The sequence below is a fragment of the Aegilops tauschii genome, chromosome 6, assembly GCF_002575655.3.
Source record: "Aegilops tauschii subsp. strangulata cultivar AL8/78 chromosome 6, Aet v6.0, whole genome shotgun sequence".
NCBI classification, from domain to species: domain Eukaryota; kingdom Viridiplantae; phylum Streptophyta; class Magnoliopsida; order Poales; family Poaceae; genus Aegilops; species Aegilops tauschii.
Window position 1 is genome coordinate 53,250,223 of NC_053040.3, and position 21,086 is coordinate 53,271,308.

The window sequence follows — 21,086 nt, forward strand, 5'->3', positions numbered from 1 at the left end:
AAATCAATGATAACAAACGCCGGCTTTTATAAGTATCATAAGGAAACAAAATGCCGACTCTAAAACTGCGAAAATAATGACATGCGCCATGAGATACACACCGTCTATGCACCTCTAGGAGGCGAATGTCTTCTTCATCCCCTAATGAGTGTGAGTAAAAATAATCATTTTATGTAGTCGATTGTAGGAATTTATGCAACCCACCTTTGCTAGCCATGTATATTTTTATCTAACTCAATCGATCTTTTCGACTATTGGATCTGAATCTGGTTCCTTGCTATCTAGATCATTAATCCTAACACTAGACACCCCCGCAGATTCCTCACATGCGCCTCCAGGCGCCACCGCACAACCTTTGTCCTTCTTGCCCCCATTTCTCCCCGTTTGCCACAACATACATGTCATTTTTCTCGTCTACAATGTTTGCACATAATCGTATACACTATACACACCATCTCCCACCGCTCCAAAGTGGTGATGACCTAACTCGCCGCAAATCCTCGGCCCCAACCCATATATTTTTCTTAATTTCGAATATATGTATTAAATGCAATAGTACAAACAATTTCTCTTCTTGTGTTGAACAATTTGTCCAACATCTCGAGAAAAAAATCTAAACAGAATAAAAGAAGGGGAACTCATCCTCTCATGTTGACATCATTGGACTGTAAAAAGTCTTAGAAGGAAAGGAAATGTTGACTCTAAAACTAGAAAAATAATGGCGAATGAACGTTCGATGTCTCATTGATAGTGCAACGCAATGCACCATGTGCGTTTTGTCAGCAACGGCTTGATGCGGTGGGGCGGGCCCACGGTGGCTACCTTCCAAAACAATTTCTTCCTCGCATCACGAGAAGTTGACGCTGGTACAGCCAGTCTTGACGCACATGCACGATGGGCATACCCGTGCCGCTTCTGCGCACGGCGCACACACACAGAGGTGTCGACACGGCAGCAACAGCACAACGGGGGCTCTCTGCCCGCACCCCTTGCACATTTCGACTTCTGTCACTCGGGGCTCCACTGCCGGTGTCTCACCCTCCTCCTCATGCTCCTCCCTGCAAAAAGCCACATGCTTCTCCCCCCAACATGGTCCGGCGGCGCCCTCACCGCCGTCGCTGCCACTGCCACGAACCGCTTGCTGCTCGAGCACCTGCTGAAGGTCGGTGCGGAGAACATTGGCCACGGTCTCACTGGACTGCGCGACGTTGCGCCACGCCTGAGCCTCCATGTGGAGGTTCCTGATGCGCTCCTTGAGTGCCCAATTCATGCTCCTGATCCACTCGATCTCCTGGTCCTTGGCCTCGAGCTGCTTCCTCGCCTTGGCCACCACGGTGGATATCATCATACTGATGTGCCTCTGCCTCTGCTCCCTTGAAGTAGTACACATCTTTTCCGCCTGCATCATCGATCGCCATTAACAAAAATCTAGATAAACCTGAAACTCAAATTATGGATAGGTACATGCATGGTGACGATTTGATCGGTGGACTTACATGATTGCGCAGGTTGTGATCGACAACGATCGGTTGTTGTTGCGCTTGGGCGGCACCAAGCATCGACGATTGTTGGTCGCGCTTCCGCTTGTTGGTGGCCATTTCCTGAGCACCGTCGAGCCTAAGACCTAACGGCGGCGGCAGCGGAGGCCCACTCATAGGCATAGCAGCGGCGGAGGCACCCACGGCGAACCCTTGATCAGCGGCGGGTTGGTGGTGGCCGGTGTCGAGGATAATTTGGTGCAGACTTTTTGCATCGACCATGACATGACTATATATGGAGCCAAGGTGACGCGTCCCTGGAACCAGATCCGCTGGATGGCAGGGCGCTTGGATGACAGCAAGCAGGGCATTAATGCCTGATTACTGGGTTTTGGTTGGCGTTGAGTGTGAGTGATTGACCCCAAATAATTCATATCCTTTTTAGGAGTGATTTGCTTGTATTATGGCTCCCATTTAAGTCTCGCTCAATTTGGAAGAATTCGCCGTGTTTCTTTCTTTACTGATCTGCAACGAACGGAAATACTGGCTTCCCCCTCGGGACAATCGATCGGTAGACTCGTAAAAAACCAAGAAAAATCTAGATGGAGACCATACATACCGTTATGTTAGTTTTTTTGCGGGGTATATCGTTTATGTTAGTGTTAGTATGTTCTTGGGCCAAATTAGCATGCAGCGTTAAGCAGGAGGAGTAGCTTTGATCTGCTCTACTCCGATAAATCCTGGGGTGTAAGGAAACCCAAATTAAACAAAACGGATTACGCGTGCTTGGTAAAGGTCAGAAAACGGTAGTGAGTGCCTCAGTGGAGGGCAATTCGGAGAAGAAGGAAACTGCAATTTTGTCGTGTTACCTACATTTAATGTGTTTTGGCTCGCTAGCTGTATACGGATGAGAAAAAAAAACAAAGGAAAATAAGGGAGTAAGTTAAAGCGTAGAGGTCCAAAATTAGGAAGAAACAAAATGTGCTCTATCGTCCGCCATTCATTCTTGGCGGAAAATCCTATCTGCCGCATTCTATGGCAGATTGTCGTCACTTCGCAAAGAGGGGGAGCGACCAGCGATCGACATGGGCCGGCCCAATTATCAGCAAAGTACACGTGCTACAGTGTCAGGAGGTTTTGGGAAGGTTCTAGGAAGTTCAACTCGCTTTTTCTCGTTTTAGGAACTTTCTAGAAGGTAAGGAAGGTTCCCGAACTGGTTTTATGTCCTTTTCTGTTTCTTTTTCTTTATTTTCCTGTTTCTCTCAATACTTTTTCCATTTTTCTTTCCTTTTTCCTTTTTTTTTCTTTTATTTGTTTCTTTTTTCCTTTTTATTTTTTATTTTTCAACAAATCTTTAGAAATACAAAAAAATATTTCTGTTTTCCAAATTTTGTTCACAAATTTCAATAAATGTGCAGAAGTTCAAAGATTGTTTACTTCATTTTAAAAAAATGTTCTAAAACTCTAAAATGTTTAGAATTTTCAAATTTTAAAAAATGATCCCATATTTTCAGTTTTTATGTATTAAAAAACTGTTCGCATTTTCAAAAAAAAATTAGGATTTTCAATTTTTTCTTGATTTGAAATTTTTGTTCTGTAAATTCAAAAAATGTTCGGGCTATTCAATTTTTTGTTCCCATGTTCAATGTTCTCCTTGATTTAATTTTGATTTTTTCTCTAAATTAGAAAATGTTCAAAGCTTCAAAAAAATGTTCGGGATTTCTACTATTTGTTTGTTCCATTGTTCAAATTTTGTTCTCGATGCCAAAAAAATTTCTCTAAATTCAAAAATGTTGGTTTTTCAGATATTTGTTCCGATGTTCAAATTTTGTTCTCGATTTAAAAATTTTGTTCCCTAAATTAGAAAAATGTTCGAATTTTTCAAAACATGTTCAGTATTTTAAAAAAATCACATGTGTCATATTTTGTTGAAAATTGAAATATATACAGAATTTTTAAAAATTTCATCGTGTTTTGTCAAAATTGGCCGCAAGTTCAATTTCCTGCTTTTCTAAAAAAACAGTTTTTTAAGCAATCCGCCAATTTGAAAAGTGTTTGCTTCCACAAAACACTCATTTTTTTAATAAAATCATTCAAAATACTGAAAATAATTTGGATCTGTTCTGAGGTGTTGATTCTTAAAAAGGTACGCCGCTAACTAGTCAGTAACGCTCGCTAGGTCAGTTTGTTGCAGCGCTTGGTCTGCAGCATGAGGTACAAGTTCGATTTCCAGCTAGGTTTTTTTTTTTAGGGGTGAAAACCAAGTTTATTCATGAAAGTCCATATGGTGTGGGATACATCTGAGATCATGGGGTGCACCAAGCCAAACGTGGCGTCCCAGCTAGGTGGAATTTTTTTGCACTACAGTACAAGTTTGCTGGCTGTCATGGGCCGGCTCGGTGGGAGACCGCCTATGCGAAACGATGCCACTTTGCCGCAGAGAGCGGCGTATAGGACGTCCCATTCTTGGCACAGTGCCGGCCGATGGATCTGTACATTTAAATGTCAAAAATCTCTGCGAGTGGGACGAGTAATCTCTAGTACTTCTCCGTCTTGTTGCCCCGTCCTTTTTTGAAAGCTGTTGCCCCGTCGTCTTAAATTGGAAGATACGAAGGAAAATTCGCTTCTATGCCCAAGAGTGAACTAGCCACTGCAGCACCCTGTCGCTCCGACTGCCTGATGTCCAACAACAGACGCCCAAGGCTGTTAGCACTTTAGCAGGCACCCAAGGCTGCCTTCCATTTGCAGCGCTACTAGGCTACACGCAGCGGGCTACACGAAGCTCGTGACTCATAATTACTACTCCTTCCGTTCGGAATTACTTGTCTCGAAAATGGATGTATCTAGAACTAAAATACGTCTAGATACATCCATTTCTGCGACAAGTAATTTCGAACGGAGAGAGTAGCAGCTACTATCTCTGTCCAGGTTTACCAGAGCATCTACAACCGGACCTCTCAAACCCATCTCATACATCCTAGTAGGCCGCTCGGTCACGATTTTTTGACCCAGACGGTCCCTCAAACACCCGGACTAATCGACACCCCATATCCAACCCAAAATAGGGCAGATATGGGGGCGCCCGGATGCGTCTGGGCATGCCTGCCACGTCATGGCCCCACACAAAAACGCCCGAAAACCCAGTGGTCCGACGGACGCCGAGTCCGTCGCCACGGTGTGAACGTCGCGTGGTGCCGCTCCGGCTCGCTGCCGAAGATGAAATCTGGCTATTTAAGCCGGCCGACATCCCACAACCCATCCCCCTCTTCCCTCTCCGTGCCGCCAGTCTGAGCCCATCCACCTCCTCCCTTTCTGATGGAGGTGGAGAAGGCGGAGGAGATGGAGGAGCCAGACCAGCAGGTGCCGACCTTCAACATGGAGCAGGCGGAGGCGGAGTTCGCCATCGCCCAGTCCGACGAGATGACCGAGCAGCAGGCCATCCTGGAGTCCATCCAGGATGAGGCCTATGTGGAGGCCAACCGGGCGTTCCTCAGGCAGGAGCAGGCGGAGTCCGACGCGCTCTTCGCCGAGCTCGACGCGGAGATAGAGGCGGAGGAGGCCGGAGCGGAGGCGCCGGAGGAGCCGAAGCTGCAGCGGCCGCCCATGCTGCCGGAGCCGGGCACGGAGATCGTCGTGATCTCCGACGAGGAGTAGTTAGGATCGACATAGTACCTAGGTTCTATTTCCTTTTGCATGTCTTTGTATGAATATAAGAATCGAGTATGAGATGTTCAAATGCAACAAGTGAAATTTAAGATGCGCCCGGTCACTATCTGAGGGACCGGATTTGCCATGTGTGGTTGTAGATGCTTTTAGGCGCCCCTCATATTTTAGATAAAATTTGATTATTTATTTGACTAAGAAAATGTAAAATATATATTACAGAAAGTATATTATCAGATTTGTATTGGGAAGAGGTTTCCAGTGATATAATTTTGATGACATATAGTTATATTTCATTAGTTACATCCACGATCAAATGTTAGCTCAAAATAAGAAGCAGCATAATAAAACCAGACAGAGGGAGTATTAGTCTGCTAATAGCGGCGACTAATTTGATGGTCACCGTTCTAGTACTAGGCGTGCCTATGGTCGTGTACTATGGCTCTGAGATGTAACATTACTACCAAACATGTATTGGGAAGTACTGGACACGATTTGTGAACCTGCAATTTTGCACTAATGTGCGTGATTTCCTATTCAGCACCTATAGCGCCTATTACCGGCATCCTCGTACGGCGCCCCCTACCTTCATCGAATGCTAAACTAACTAAGCCGGCCCACATACACTTGAACGCTCATGCGTGGTTTGTGCAGCTTCTAGCCAGCTCCTAAAAAAAATCTGACTGGTTTTGTGAAGCTTCTAGAAGCATCTGACCAGTTTTCTTTCCTTTTTTGTTTTTCCTATTTTTTCCTTTTTATTTTGTTTCATTGGTAAATTTGCATGAAAGTTTTTTAATTGCGAACAATTTGCAATTTTGCAAACATTTTTAAAATCCAAATTTGTTTTTCAAATTTGTAAACATTTTCAAATTTGTAAAATTTTCAAATCCTCAAACTTTTCTAATCCATCAATATTTTCCAAATTTAGGAACTTTTAAATTTTCTGACTTTTTTTTCAAGTCACAAACTTTTTCGAATTGTCTCATTTAAAAAAATCAAGATTTTTTCAAACTCATGAATTTTTTTAAAATCCACAAACATCTTTTGAATTCGTGATTTTTTTCAAATTCATGAACATTTTTCCAAAATACAATTTTTTTTCATAAAATGGCGGGGAGTCATTTTTTCTCCTAAAACAGGTAGTACTGGTTTTTCTTGGACTAGTAGCCCGAGCGGCCGAGCGAGCGACTGAACAGCTCGAGCGAGAATGTGGCAGAGAATATGGGCTGGCCCAACTGAGTCGGTGTGACTGATGGCATTCTAATTCAGCGTGTGAAGCACTAATTAGGAGCACTCCTAAGGCCTTGTACAATGGGGGATGCTTAATGAGGTGCTTAAAAAAATAAACCGAATTTTTCTGAAGCACTGGTGCCTATTTCTACAGGAGAGACGCTTAACTGTACAAATAAGCACCGGTGCCTAAGAAAAGCTTGGTTTATTTCTCTAAGCACCCCCTCTAAGCACCTTGCATTGTACAAGGCCTAAGGATCTCTAAAAAAAAGGAGCACTCCTAAGGTTGGTTACAGTTCGTGTTGTACTAACATTCCAAGCCCTGGCCCATAACTCGTGCAAGGGGTATGTGCCACCCGTACTGAATTCTCTTAGGAATCGCCTATAGCTGGCAACTACAGAGCTGGTCCAACATTGTAGTGTGCGCGATTTTTTTTTTCAGGTTTTCCATTGTTTGTACTGCGGTTTTCCTCGGGTTCTCTTCGATTTTTCAACGAGGTTTTCTGGTTTTTGTTTTTCTTCTTATTCTTTTGTTTCTTTCTTTGATTTTCATTGGTTTCTTCAGTTTTTTTTTCCTTTCTTTTTTTTACTTTTTTCACACATGTCTACATTTTCATAAGGACATTTTCCATATATCGCAGGAATTTTTTTTCTACTCATTTAACCTTTATCAAATACATGATTAACATTTGGAAAATATATGTTTTCATATCTACTTTTTATACACATTATAATTTTCCTATACATCTAAAAAAATTATATATGTTTTAACATGGTTTCACATTTTCATAAATATTTGTTTTGAACATTTTCTTGAACGGGTGTTATACAGTTTTTGAAATACACCTTGACACATATTTTGTATGATAAAAAACATTTGTTTAACTATGAGAACTCTCTTTTTACATTGGGTAAACATTTTTTTCGAAATGTCACACCCATTTTATTTGAAACGCGTGATTTTTTTTTCTAAATCTAACGTACATTTTTGAATGGTACGAAGCGCTTTTAGAATTACACGAACATTTGTTTAACATTTTATAATATACTATCTAAAATAGTCGTGTAGATATTTTTTTGAATGGTAGAAACATTTTGTAAGTGTGGGGCTAATATTTTTTGTACACTTCATTTACTAAATCAACTTCATAATATATATATTTATTTCAAAATATAAACAAAAGAAAAAGAACACGTGTGGTGTCAGCATAACATCATCGCAACGAGACTATGTCATTGTTGGGCCCGCCCACTACCGACTAGCTGCAGGCGAGGCTGGCATACGACCCGCTGCGGGCGACACATAGCCACGCGCCCATCACTTCTGAGTTATGGACTCAAGTCAGGTTATTCTTATGGGAAACGTTTCAGGGCGGGGCGCCGGCCGAACCTTCGGCCGGTCGCGAGCCACGCTAGTGCCCCGTGCCCGCCCAAGACGCGCCCCGTGCGAGACTCCTGTTTATTGTTGGGCCCCACGTGGACCACCCCACCTTCCTTATCTTTCCCCTAACTGCTGCCTTCATCCCCTACCTCCAGACACATCCTTTCCCGTGGCCATATTTCTTCTTCCTTTTCCCCGCGCTGCTGCCTACCGGCGGCCGCTGCCGGCCATGTGCTTCGCCGAGCCAGTGGGACTACCCGACTGCTGCCAGTCCTCCTCCTCCACACATCTTCTCCCCCAAAACATCTCTCCTTCTCTCTCAAATAAGCCATGGTTCGAGACGAGGCAAGGTCTGGGAAGGAGGCTGCAACTGGTGCCTGGGGAGGCTGCGACCGACCATGAGACGACGAGCATGGTGACCTCAGGACGGCGAGGATGGGGCGACGCTCCTCCGAGAAAACAATCAACGTCGTTATTTTTGCTACATGCTTCAACCGGCGTCGGAATTTGCTACAAACGGCATCGCATACTGCTGCCACCGGTGTCACGTTTTGCTGCAATGCACAATCGACCTCGCGTTTTTGCTACAATCTATGTCGCTTTTTGCTACAACTGTTTTCATTTTTTGCTACATATGTTCAGGCTGAGCTGCGACCCGACGATGGCGGCGATGACTTTTTTGCTGCAACTGTAATAGATTTTTGGTACATTCAGCAACAATTTTTACTACATTCATTCTTTTTTCGCCAGCGACAATACAATGGCGAGATACAACCACCGGCGGCGATGACAAGTTTTTTTGCCAAAAAGCTACAACGGGCGTCGTCAAGAGCTGGAACCGGCCATCAGCGGAGCTGCATCTAGTGTGGTGGTGCCCCGGCAGCCATGTCGGGCACCTCTTGCGGAGCTCGGCGCCCATGGCCATGGCGACAGCCCCTCGCGGAGCTCGATGGCCATGGCCATGGCAGCACCCCTCGCGGAGCTCGACGCCCATGGCCATGGCAGCATCCCTCGCGGAGCTCGACTCCCATGGCCATGGCGTGCCCTAGCAGCCACGGCGGCATCCCTCGAGCGGAGCTCGACGAACATGGCGATCGTGTCCATCACCAGGCGGGGAATCATGCACCTCGCGGGTCGGGGGGGAGGGGGGGGGTCGCGTCCAGCACGAGGAAGGAGACAGTTTGGGGGAGAATCGAACGGTTACACGCGCGCAGATCGTACGGCTACCGAGCGACCGGCCGAACTTTCGGCCGGCGCACCGGCGCCTATCGTTGCCCTATTCTTATGCTTTTATATGGATCGGTCCTGAGCCACAGACCATGAAACGTAACCAATGGAGATGGGCTTCCGAATTTGAAACCTCTTACGAAAGGGACACAACGGTCAGTTACAAAGCGTTCTGCGTGCAACAAGTGGCATGCACGGAGCGGTCCCTCGCTAGCAGGCACACCGAATTGGTTTCTTCCGGCTTTCTGGTTTCGCAAGTTTTGCAATTTGCCCCTCCAAGTTCTCAGTTTCCCTGTTTCCATTTCCACGTGCGACAGACTAAAAACAGAAGTGGCTTTTCACACTTAAACTCTAAAAATAGATTTGTTGCTAGTAAAGTTCCCCTTTTTTCACTTTCTTTTTCTTGTCTTATTTTTGGGAGAGGGAGTTTAATGGGGTAAAAAAAAGGAGGGAGCACTATAGCTTTCAACTCAAAAAATGACAACTTTTAACTCAGAACTTCAAGTTTTCAGTAATATTACCGTGCTTCCTGCTTGCCTCCGGTTCATCAAGTTACCATATACATCTTGAAGGGGATCATAGGTCAAGGCATGGTTGATCGTACCACGTCTTTTGGCTTCATCGATACACGACACCTACAACGTGATTCCTGCTCGCCCCCGGCCCGTCAAACACACTCTTTGCCAGTAGCGGATAGAATGGTAGTGCTTTTACATTAGTGTTGGAAGCACATATCTAACAGTTTGTGGGAGCACATGCAGTGCTTTTCCCCTCGTTTTGGAGGCACAAATCAATGGTTCGTGGGAGCACATGCAGTGCTTTTTCCCTGGTTTTTGAAAGAACATATCACCTATATGTATGGTCCGTGGGGAAATAGGCAGTGCTTTTTTCCATTAGTTTTGGAAACATAGATCTATGGTTTGTGAGAGCACATGAAATACTTTTCCCCTCGCTTTGGAGGCCCAAATCAACGGTTCATGGGAGCACAGGCAGTGCTTTTCCCTGGCTTTTGGAAACACAGATCATCTATATGGATGGTTTGTGGGAGCACAAGCAGTACCTTTTCCATTAGCCTATGGAAGCACAGATCTAGGGTCTTGTAAGTATTGTTTCGTAAGTATTGCATTTTGGAAAGCTGCAAACCAAGAGCGCCTACAAAATAAAGGTTCAAGAAAACTTACAATAAAATGTTCTTTCAGTTTTTTGAACTCTCCGCCGTTATAGAGAAATGAACATCTTAGTATGGTAAATGGTGATTCACAATAGTAAACACTTGGCAGTTCTTCTACAAAATCAAAAAATTCAACTCTTCAAGTATTTGCTTTTACAGTGTCTTTCTCCTCCAAATAAGTGTAGCAAGGATGCTTCCATCCTGGCCATCTGAGGATTGCGTTGTGTTTTAAATAAAAACACCTAGAAGGTATGGTTCGAGAGAAACAAAAATCGCTACTTATAAGACTTACCGTTCTGTTTTTATGTTCATGCTAGTATTCCTTTTTAATTCTCTTTTGCGTCAACTTCTTTGATATTTCCCCGCAAAAAAAAAACTTCTTTGATATTTGTTTAGCCACTCCTCTTGATATTTTTAATCTTTAGCGGGAGTGGTCTCTTTCGGTATCAGGATTTTAACCTTTCCCTTATATATGTCCATCAGATATAGTGTGTAACGGTCTTCCTTCTTGCTGGGCAAGAATATCTGAAGAGGAAAGTTTTCACAAGATTTCAGGGTTTTTTCAACTATTTATTAAAAACCCAAAATTTATAGAATTTTGAGCTTGTTATAAACAAAATGATTACAAATTTTGCTGTTAGTAGCCTTTTCCTTTTGATCTTGTGTTACATGATTCATAATCTAGTCGCCCTTCAAGCTTTTTTTGTTGAAATTATGGATATTTTCTTTGCTGTCAATTTTCAGCACCTCCAACAAAAAAGGTTAAACCAAATTACATAAATTACCGACCGGAATGTTAGAAAGAAACATAATAATACCTAATAAAGGATGCTAGAAAAAAACAAAATTAAAATTTGTTTATTTGGTATACTACATGTACGAAGTAAGGGCTTAAGATTAGTCTTTGGCTTTGTTTTGATTGTTGCCTTTCCGGGATATCTGCTACAGTTGCCATCAGTCCATCACCTGTTTTTCTATACGGTGTTCGTTGTTCTTTGTTGGATACGAATCCTTCAGGTTCTTTGCACTGTATTCTTTGACCTTCTTCCCATATTGCCGAAACAGAGTTTTCCCGCAGTTAGATAAGAGTTTTGTGCTCACATCAAAACAATAAACAAGTATTTGCGATGCTTTTGGTCACCGTAATTTCTCTAATGAGGTGCAGAAGAAGCCACTCACCCTGAGTTATTTGCATGCCACTGGTCGCTCATGCTTATTTTCTTCAGTTGAAAGGCCTCTTTGTCATGATAAAAGTAATGTTGTTGATAAAAGTAATATTTGCCTACCAAGCTTTGTTGTTCTTTCGTTTCATGTTTTTTTCGTTCTTTACTTTCTTCATTTCCGATTTCTCCTTTTTATCTTCTTATTTAATCATATCTTTTTACCTTTTGATATCTTCTTTTCCATTATTATTTTCACTTGCAAAATAATTTATCTTTTGCTTGCCACAACTGACATTCTTGAAAGATATTACCGAAGCTTTTGATTTTTGTTTTCTTACATTTTCTTGCTCTGCCAACATATTGGATTTCGATCTATTGGTGATTGATGATGTACTGTTCGAGGCGAAAGAAATTATATTCACCGTTGCTGCATTTTTATCGCCAAAAAAGTGAAGCAAATATCTCCTAGAAATTCTTGTTTCACAAGCATGAGTACCAATTTCCAAACTATGACAAACATTTTTGTGGAGATAAGTGAACAGTTTCCATGGGTAATTTTTTTTTTAAAAATCATGCTAAAAATTTGGGGCTTTTTAGGTCGAAATACAATAAAACGTGAGCTACACAAAAAAGACAAATCTGGGCCTTTTTAGCATATGTACTGTTCATCTTTAAAGTCCATGATTTTTTTTTGTGCAGCTCGCAATATTAGGTATTTCATCCTGAAATTTTTCACACATACACTTTACATCCTTGCATACATGTGTAATTTTTTTCAGAATTTTTTTAAACCTAAATTTATGAATTTTGAATTTTTCAAAATAAAGGGCTCCATGGAGCTCGGTCTCCAAAATGCTCTACTCTTACAACAAGTGACTACATACGGAGCAAAATGAGTGAATCTACACTATAAAATATGGCAAGTCTCCGTTAACAAATGTTGCTTGTGCTTCTGCATGCAGAGCTGGTGTCGATTTGAAGTGAATTAGGAATAGGCATGAGCTCAGCTGGCCAGAGAGCTGGAGTAGTTTGGCAAGTGATCCACACAGATACAGCGATCTCAGTGCAACAACAACAAAAATCCTGCATGACATAGATACGTTCAAACTTTTATTGAAGATCAGAACGAGTGGCAGAAAACATATTGATAAAATCTGCAGGTTAACTAGTAAGAAAATAGCTTGCTGTAAATTAAACAACACACGTACCATAGACTTGAAAAGTGATGGGATCTTAGCTAGTCTCCGCCTCTCTTCACAGGCTGCTACATCTCTATCATCTTTGGGCAGCCAGAGATGTGCAGCGTGCCTAGCTGCGCAACGGCCTCCAATCCCCCAATTGAGACCAGGTCTGGACAATCGGTGATATATAACTCCTCTAGAGATGCAAGGTTCGTCCTCCAAATGTCACCTGGAATGGATGTTATGCCCGGGCACTCAGACATCTCCAGCGAAACAAGTGACGCGAGGTTTTGCAGGCAGCTGGGAACCCATGCAGATATATCCCCACATTGGCCCAGTACGAGCCTCTGGAGCGTCGACGGCAGCACCAGTCCCCTCTGCCAGTCCAGACGTTGGCAATCATAAATCTCCAGGTCCTTGAGACAAAGAAAACTTCCGAACCTTTCTCCGGGTAGCGAGAGCAACTCGTCGCAGTGTGCAATATAAATCCTCTCAACGACAGGCAGGCATTCTTGTGTTAGGAGACCATCAAGGGTTGACAGTTTAGTGCAGCCGCTAATGGTTAGCACCGTAAGGAACAAGAACGATGTAATGCCGCTGGCATTGCACCCACAATGGGAGAAGTTAGTGAAGATCGCTGGTCTCACAGATGTAAGAGACTCGCACCTTGCAATGCTCAAACTCATTAGGGCTGGAAGATGTTGTAGGTGTATGGACGTGTGGCGGGAATAATATAAGAAGAAGCTAGTGAGGGAGCAACACTCAATATTGTGTGCTAAATCCCCAGAACAACCCAGCACAAGCCTCTTGAGTGAAGGAGCCACCAAACTTCGGGAGCAGATATTTCGGCAATAAACCACCTCCAATTCTTCAAGGCAATGGAACTCCACGAATCTTTCAGTTGGTACTGATATTAACCTCTCGCAATTTCTAACTACTATTTTCTTGATGGCTGGTATAGAAGCTGGATGTAGAAAATGCTCAAGGCTTGATAACTTGTGGCAATCAGAAATTGCTAGATCCATCAGGGAAGTGAAAATACCAATATTTGCAAGTGAAATTAAGCTTGATAACTTTTGTGGCTGAAACCATCTTGGTAGAGACACATCTGGATAATCTCGGAGTTGCAAAGATTTTAGACCATTGGGAGGTTGTAAAAGTTGAAGTGCTTCTGTCCCATTGTTCTGTCGAGTCATCATCGAAGACCGGTGCACTTATAGACCGTGAAGATATCTCTTTTTTTGTTCAGCTTCTAGTGCATCGCAGTTTAGTTGATACTCTAGATAATATCGGAATCCACATAATTCAATTCTCCTCAAGCTGATCAACTTATCGAAGTCACTGGGTAAACTTTCTATCTTGCATTCCCCAATATAAAGAATCTGCAAATTATAGAGGCAACAGAACGTTGAAGGAAGGCTCTTCAAAGGAGAAGCTCTGGAGATTTCAAGGTACCGAAGATGCTTCAAGTTGCAAACACTACCCGGTAACCCAGTTGTAGAGGCACAAATAATCACGCGCATACGCCCAAGTTCAGTACACCAATGATCCATTACAGGTGCTACAACTTTATCCTCCAAGGGCATGTTGCAAATCAGGGTACGCAGCTTCTCATGCTTGCATAGGCTTAACAGCTTTGAATAGTCAAACTTTGGGTTAGAGAGTACTGATAGGTGACGAACATTCTTAGGAATTTTTTGGAATTCGTTCACATTTTTTAATATGAAGCAATCATTCTTTGAAACCATTTGGACCATGTCATGAAGCAAGTCATGGATTACATATGCTCCGTGTACTTTCTGAAAGAAAGATCGACTTACAAGATCTTCAAAGTACTGACTAGCAATATCCTGAATTGGAATGTCCCCCTGAGGTTCCACAAAGCCTTCCGCCACCCAAATTTCAGCTAAATAATCCTTCTCAAATTCATGATCTTTAGGGTACACACCACATAATGAGAAACATCTCTTTAGGTAGAATGGTAAGTACATGTAGCTCAACCGAAGGGCTGGCAAAATGTCATCCTCCTGTTGCCTTAACTCCCACAATTCACTCTCTAGAACATTATTCCAATATGTTGTGTGACGGTTCATCCTTAGCAGGCGTCCAAGAGTTTTTGCAGCTAAAGGAGAACCCTTCAGCTTAGGAAGTATGCTTCTACCAATTTGCTCTAACTCATGATCATTGCTAAACCTCTCGGATCCAAACATGCATAGTTTGAAGAAATTCCAAAAGACATCATCTTTCAAGCCATTTAATTTCAATGTCTTCATTGTGCGCACTCCATCAGCAACCTTTTGAGACCTAGTGGTGACCAACATGATGCTTCCCTTCCTCACATTTTTTAAAGGTGCACAGAATCTCTTCCAAGATTGCCCATTCTCCTTCAAGGCATCGTCCCACAAATCATCAAGGACAATAAGTAACTTTTTCTGGCACACAGTTTTATGAAGAGCATGTTGAAGCGAGTCCAACTGGCCAGTGCTTTCCTCTCCAGAAATGGATTGCAAGGCTTCTTTAGTTAACCTCTTGACGTCAAAGTCATCTGAGACAGAAAGCCAAATTGTCTTTTTGAAATGAGGCTTCACTTGTTGGTAGATATGTTGAGCCATAGTGGTTTTCCCAACACCCCCAATTCCAACTATTGGCAAAACAGCAAGGCCATTTTCTTGTTCATTACAAACATGGTTGATTGTTGCTAAAGTTCTTTTTGATGAATTGATTGTGCGGCATTCTCTCTTCCCTTTGGAATGAGCTTTCGTGGTACTATCACCTTCTCTTACAACTAGCAATTCTATCACCTGAGTCAACTCCTGATCACGGCCAAACATTATTGTCTCAATAGGAAAAGAACTAGTCTCTGGCCTGACTGATTTGTCAAAACGTGGTGTCGCTTCACCCAAGCCCATCTTCTCGAGCAGATTAGAAAGATTCTCCAGCCTTTTCTGGATATCCTTCACTTTGTTGAAACTGCCCTGAATGACACAGTTAAAGAAATCAATAAAAGCAGATTGGCTTGCAATGCCCTCCACTGTCACTTTCTGCTCATACCACCTGAACTCATCAAGAATGTCCTCCGCATCATACACCGCATCACTGAATTTTGGAAGGAGCTCGGCCACACAGTGTTTGTGGCTCCTCCACTCCGCCCGATCAATGAGGTTGTACATTGCCGGAAGAGTATCACTAAGACATTGTAGGCCACTCTGCAAGTGCAGTACCTCATCCTGAAGATTTTGCTCTTGCTTACCACTCCATCGGGAGTGCAGAGATGAAATAGAAGACCTTGCCCACTGAAACAAATTGACACATTCGTTAATGCCACTGATGACCCCAATAGTACCAGATATACTCATGGTGACTCGAATCTGCAGATTTCTTCTCTGTCCTGTTGAGCAACAATAGACATGGTGAGCATTACAGCATACTTTGTGGTCAGATACCAAGAGTAAAAGAGCAATATTCACCATGAAATTAGTAACACTAGTTCTTTGTATGAGAGAATGTATGGACCTAACTGGATCACGACAAATCACAAGAATGACAAATCACAATTGAATGTAATGTAGTATTTTTTAGAAAATATTTCTTTCAGAGAACCCGAGAACCACCTCAAAATAGCACTAATACTTTGTATGAGAGAATGTATGGACCTAACTGGATTACGATAAATCACAAGAATGACAAATCACAATTGAATGTAATGTGGTATTTTTAGAACATATTTCCTTCAGAGAACCTGAGAACAACCTCATAACAGCACTAATACTTTGTATGAGAGAATGTATGAACCTAACTGGATTACGACAAATCACAAGAATGACAAATCACAATTGAATGTAATGTAGTAATATTTTTTAGGACAGATTTCTTTCAGAGAACCTGAGAACCACCTCATAACAGGGCACTGGATTCGTGAGGGCTTGTTTGGACTGCGTGGAGGAGGAACTTGCCTGACCTGGAGACCTCCGGCCGGCTCGCCTAATCAGCTTGGTTAATTACCGGCTGGCCAAGACATCCTTCGTGCACAGAGAAGGTGCAGCCACAGGGATGCATCACTGAATCTCCGCTGCAGCTGCTGCCGCTGGCTTCTACTCCAGCGCGGCTGTACCAACTAGGAGGGATCAACGAAGCCGGGCCGCCGCAGCATGGACGGCTGGCGACGCTCCACTAGCGAGCGACAGCCAATGCCTAATCTCAGTGTCTTCCCTCTAAGCTCGCCGCGCCTGACCATCACGCCGGTCAAGCAACAGAGCTCGCTGCCTCTAGTATCTACCCCTCGTATCACCACTCCTGTGGGGAGGCTGCCGCCTCCGGCCTGGGGTCGCGCTCCCGCCGCGTGCCTTCGCACCATGGTCGCTGGCTTGGTGAATCAAATTAGATCGGGGGAGCGGAGAGGGACGAAGGGGGAAATTTTGGATCTGAGGATGAGGAATTGAGGAATTTTTTTTTATATACATGATGAGAAATTGAGGATTAGATAAGCTGTGAGATGTTCTGAAAAAAGAAAGTAGGAGCACCTACAGCCGAACCTCTCAAACCCGTCTTATACGTTTGGACGGCCCGTCCAATCGCTATCCGTTCGCGAAAATTTGATCCAAACGGACGCCTTAAACATGCCTCAAACGCCCGGACTGACCAGCACCCCTCATATCCAGCCCAAATATGAGGCGGATATGGGGTGCCCTCAAGGCACGCCCGCTGACCCTGCTGCAGGTTGTAGCGGTTCCACCTACAGCGACCGAAGCTACTCCCTTTCCCACCTGCAACGATCGAAACTCCTCCGTCTTTTATCGGTGCAACCAAATTTTAGTCCCACATCGCCGGGCGAGGTGGACGCCTCCCGACTTAAATAGTTGCACCAAACGGATGGCGGAAAGCTTGGTTATTGTTGTATAGGTCTATCAATTCTTGCATGTGTGATCAAAATAAATTTGACACTACATTGCATTTATTGACTGATAATTATTCATCGAGTGTCAAGTTTGTCTTGATACGTTGATACCTTTACTACAATGACAGTAGATTTTTATTTTATTTTATGCATAGACACATAGTGATTCGAAAAAAGCCGACACTAATATTTCCTATGTCAAGGAGTTAGACCCTGACTATGAATCTTCTATGTCTTTTATGTGATAAAGATAGAAGATTCATAGTAAGAGTCCATATCCTTAACAAATACTATAATGACGTCAGAAGCTTATCCCTTCTGGACGACCCGGATGTTTAAGTTGGTCGACTAGCTCATCAATCGGCGAGGTGAGACTAATACAAGTATGAAAATGTTAAGTATGAGCAATTTTCGGTGCCTAGCCGGCCCAAGACGGACAGAATGATCGACGTACATGGCCCTACATGTAACATATGTTTTGAAAATAGGGTATATGGTTGTAAATTGTAAAATTTGAGGCACGCCCAGTCACTGTCTGCATGCGCGTCCGCGAGCGTTTGAGGGCTCAAATTTACAACCTCCGGTTGTAGATGCTCTAAGCTCTAAGTTTTGAATCTCTTACTTCGTGGGACTATAAATGTGTTTTTTTACACACTACAAACTACAAACAAACGCATATGCTCACATACACGCGCACACGCACTCAACTCCATGAAGTATGAACACATACGCATATCCTAAGCCGGCAGAACATCTTAAATCATGAAATTAACGAAGTTGTAAGCGGACAGAACATGTTAAAGCTTGAAATTGACGAAGTCGTCACTGACATTTTCATAGTCAACGAAAATGTCTCCTTCCACATTGAACACACATCGCCAAGAAGCCTAAAATAAATTTTGGAAATTGCAACCACCAGTGTCAAGTCTAAGACTTAGCTCTGGCGGGTTGACTCCACCATAAGAAATCTAACCATTTGAGGTGTGACTTCGTAAATCTCAAGATTATACTTCCTCCGTCCAGTGAAGAGTGTACATCTAGCATCAAAATTTGTCCATAAAAGAGCGTACGTCTATCTTCCCAATGCACTTTAAAGTAGAAAAAATAATTCTCTCTCATCACACGGTAATCAAGACCAATAGCAATCTACATATGGTCTTCTTAATTTTTACATGCGCTTAGCTTATTGGAGGTTGGGTAATTAAAGAGAAGAAAGATGGTGGCTTGCACCTTTCCAATGCAATTTTTACTTAACTTCATAATTTGTTCTAAAATTCCTAGATGTACACTCTTCACCGGACAGAGGGAGTATGCCGGCTCAGTCTTTCAGAGGTGATCATAGGGGTAGGGTGTGCGTGTGTGCGCGTATGTATAAGCGCTTGCGTCTGTACTATGTTAAGAAAAAGCTCAACCCAAGATAAACATGGTGTACTGAAGCAAACCTCCATGCGTACATAATACTAGTAGTCTAGTAGTACTATCTAGTACTCCCTCTGTCCCAAAATAAGTGTCTTAACTTTGTACTAACTTTAGTATAAAGTTGTACTAGAGTTAAGATACTTATTTTGAGACGGAGGGAGTACTACGAAAGCGGATTTGTAGCACCCGGGTGTTCGACACCCCTATATGAACATTAAATTCAAAGAAATACTAAAAAATTTGAAGAAAAATCTAAGATTTTGAGATATCAAAACTGGATTCCCGATCTACTCCCGTGTGAAATCTCGCAACAAAATGTCAGGAAATGTATTCGTGGCAAAAAAGGACAAAAAATTTCTATGTACAGAAAAAATTGTTTGGATGGATATTTTTCGGACAATATTTTCTTCACCACCGATACGTTTCCTGGTGTTTTTTCATGAAATTTAACACGGAAGTAGATTGAGAACCCATGTTTTACATTCCTAAATTTTAGATTTTTTAAAAATCTTTTTAATATTCTTTACGTTTAATATTCATATAGGGATGTGGAGCTCCTGTGTTTTTTTCTATCTGCTACTCCCTATATATACGGACGGAGGATGAACAATAGCAAAGAGAGAGGCAGAAAACCAAAATGGAGTGAGCCCGGAAATCGATGGAGGTGCTTACTGGGTGCGGTGGACGACCGGCGAGGCGTGCAGCAAGCGACGATGATCCAGACCTCGAGCACGCTCTCTCTTGCTGCCTCCAGTCCTCCACAGAAAATGGGGCGGGGGTGGGTGGGGATGAAGAACGGGGCCGGGGAGATGGCGATGAACAAGAGCAGCACGGGGGACGGCGCGGCAGTTTCCGAGAAATTGCATGCGGGCCCATGGACGTCGCCTTTTGATGTGCAGCAAAGTAGCCACAAAAGTGCGAAGCGTCTGCGCACCAGGAAAGCTAGAGAAGAATTCTTTTTAGTTAATGCACTACTGATCTGGCGGAGCTTTTCCTCATCACGAACTAGTGCTTTCGGCAGTGGGTCACTCTTAGTGCTTCGTGACAGACGCACGCAAACAATGGTACACATTTTTTATTATTGAAACGGAGGTAAAAGATTTTTGTGTTAATTAAGAGAAAAGAAGAGTTTGTGTTACAAATACACCCCTCAATACAACAAATGAACTACTCTTCCGGCATGATTGTCCCTAGTTTCTTTGTCCCCGCGCCACCCAAAGCAAGGCCTCCTTCTTAATGTTGTCGAGTAGGATCGACGGGGCGCACCTTGGTTACTGGAAACACGCGTGTTTCCCTCATTTCAGATAGTGGCTTTTCTATTTGGGATGGGTATATCGGATTATAATCCAATCCATCAATCTTTGAGGGAGCGTCTCAAATGCCATGTGAGCAATTTGGAGTCAAGCATTGATCATTTCCCAAAGCCTTAGAGTGTACCGATACTTGAAAACTAGGTGATCAATTGATTCATGTTCCCTTTTGCAAAGGGGGGCAATCAACAAAATTTGGTCACCCTCGTTTGGTCAATATATCAGCCGTCCAACTCTACTTTGAATGGCCAACAAAACAAAGAACTTCACCTTAGGTTGTGCCCAAGTTATCCACACCGCATGCTCCAAAGGGGAGGATCATGCCAATAAATTGAGCCTTGCAGGTGGACTCTGACGTGTAGCAACTACTCAACGTGTGCTTTCAAGTAATGTCGTCTTCTGCCTCCACAAGATTAAAAGCCCGAATAGTGGCCCAAAACTCAACAAATTGACGGAAGTGGATGATAAAAAAAAGTGGGAGAGAATTTGATCTTGGCGACCCATGCATCGTCCTTGAGGGCTTCCCTCACTTTCCATTTTTTTCTAGATGATGCCTCCTATATTAGGGGGGAGGAGCGATATCCTTGGGCTTTCGGTCATGCACCCAAAGGGAATCCCAAAAAGGTGTTCTTGCATCATTGCCGACGGTGATGGTCGTGGAAGCAAGAAGCACATAATAAGTCATGGTCCATGGCGTTACAAGGGTTGCCCATGCCAACCCACATTTTTGTTGGCTCCTTCCATTCAAACCAAAGCCAACTGGGCCTAAGGGCCCTAAAATTGTCTTTATGTAACACCCCTGGGCCACCACAGGCGAGAAGACTACAAACGGTGTCCCAATTTATTTTACATTTAGCACATGTGATTTTGTCTGTACTCGCCCAAAGGAAAGCACACTCAAGTTTGTTGAAAATGTCAAGGGTGATACGGGGAGTGACAAAGCAGGCCGTTTGGGAGGATATCACCGAT

General features: G+C 43.2%; 2 protein-coding genes across 2 annotated transcripts; both read right to left on the bottom strand.

Moving 5' to 3' along the window:
* Positions 1–518: 518 nt before the first annotated feature.
* Positions 519–1,978, bottom strand: LOC109778594 (E3 ubiquitin-protein ligase BOI). The gene is made up of 2 exons (XM_020337159.4): positions 1,497–1,978; positions 519–1,399 (listed from the first exon to the last, which is right to left on the bottom strand). Exons 1-2 carry the CDS (start codon positions 1,758–1,760, stop codon positions 848–850), a joined length of 816 nt encoding a protein of 271 aa, XP_020192748.1. The 5' UTR covers positions 1,761–1,978; the 3' UTR covers positions 519–847.
* A 10,006-nt stretch (positions 1,979–11,984) lies between these two features.
* On the bottom strand, positions 11,985–19,609 carry LOC123493459 (putative disease resistance protein RGA1). Its single transcript, XM_045229664.2, is given in 3 exon segments — positions 11,985–12,396; positions 12,522–15,882; positions 19,480–19,609. A coding segment is annotated over 1 exon segment (3,273 nt). The 5' UTR covers positions 15,851–15,882; positions 19,480–19,609; the 3' UTR covers positions 11,985–12,396; positions 12,522–12,577.
* Between the last annotated feature and the right edge of the window lie 1,477 nt (positions 19,610–21,086).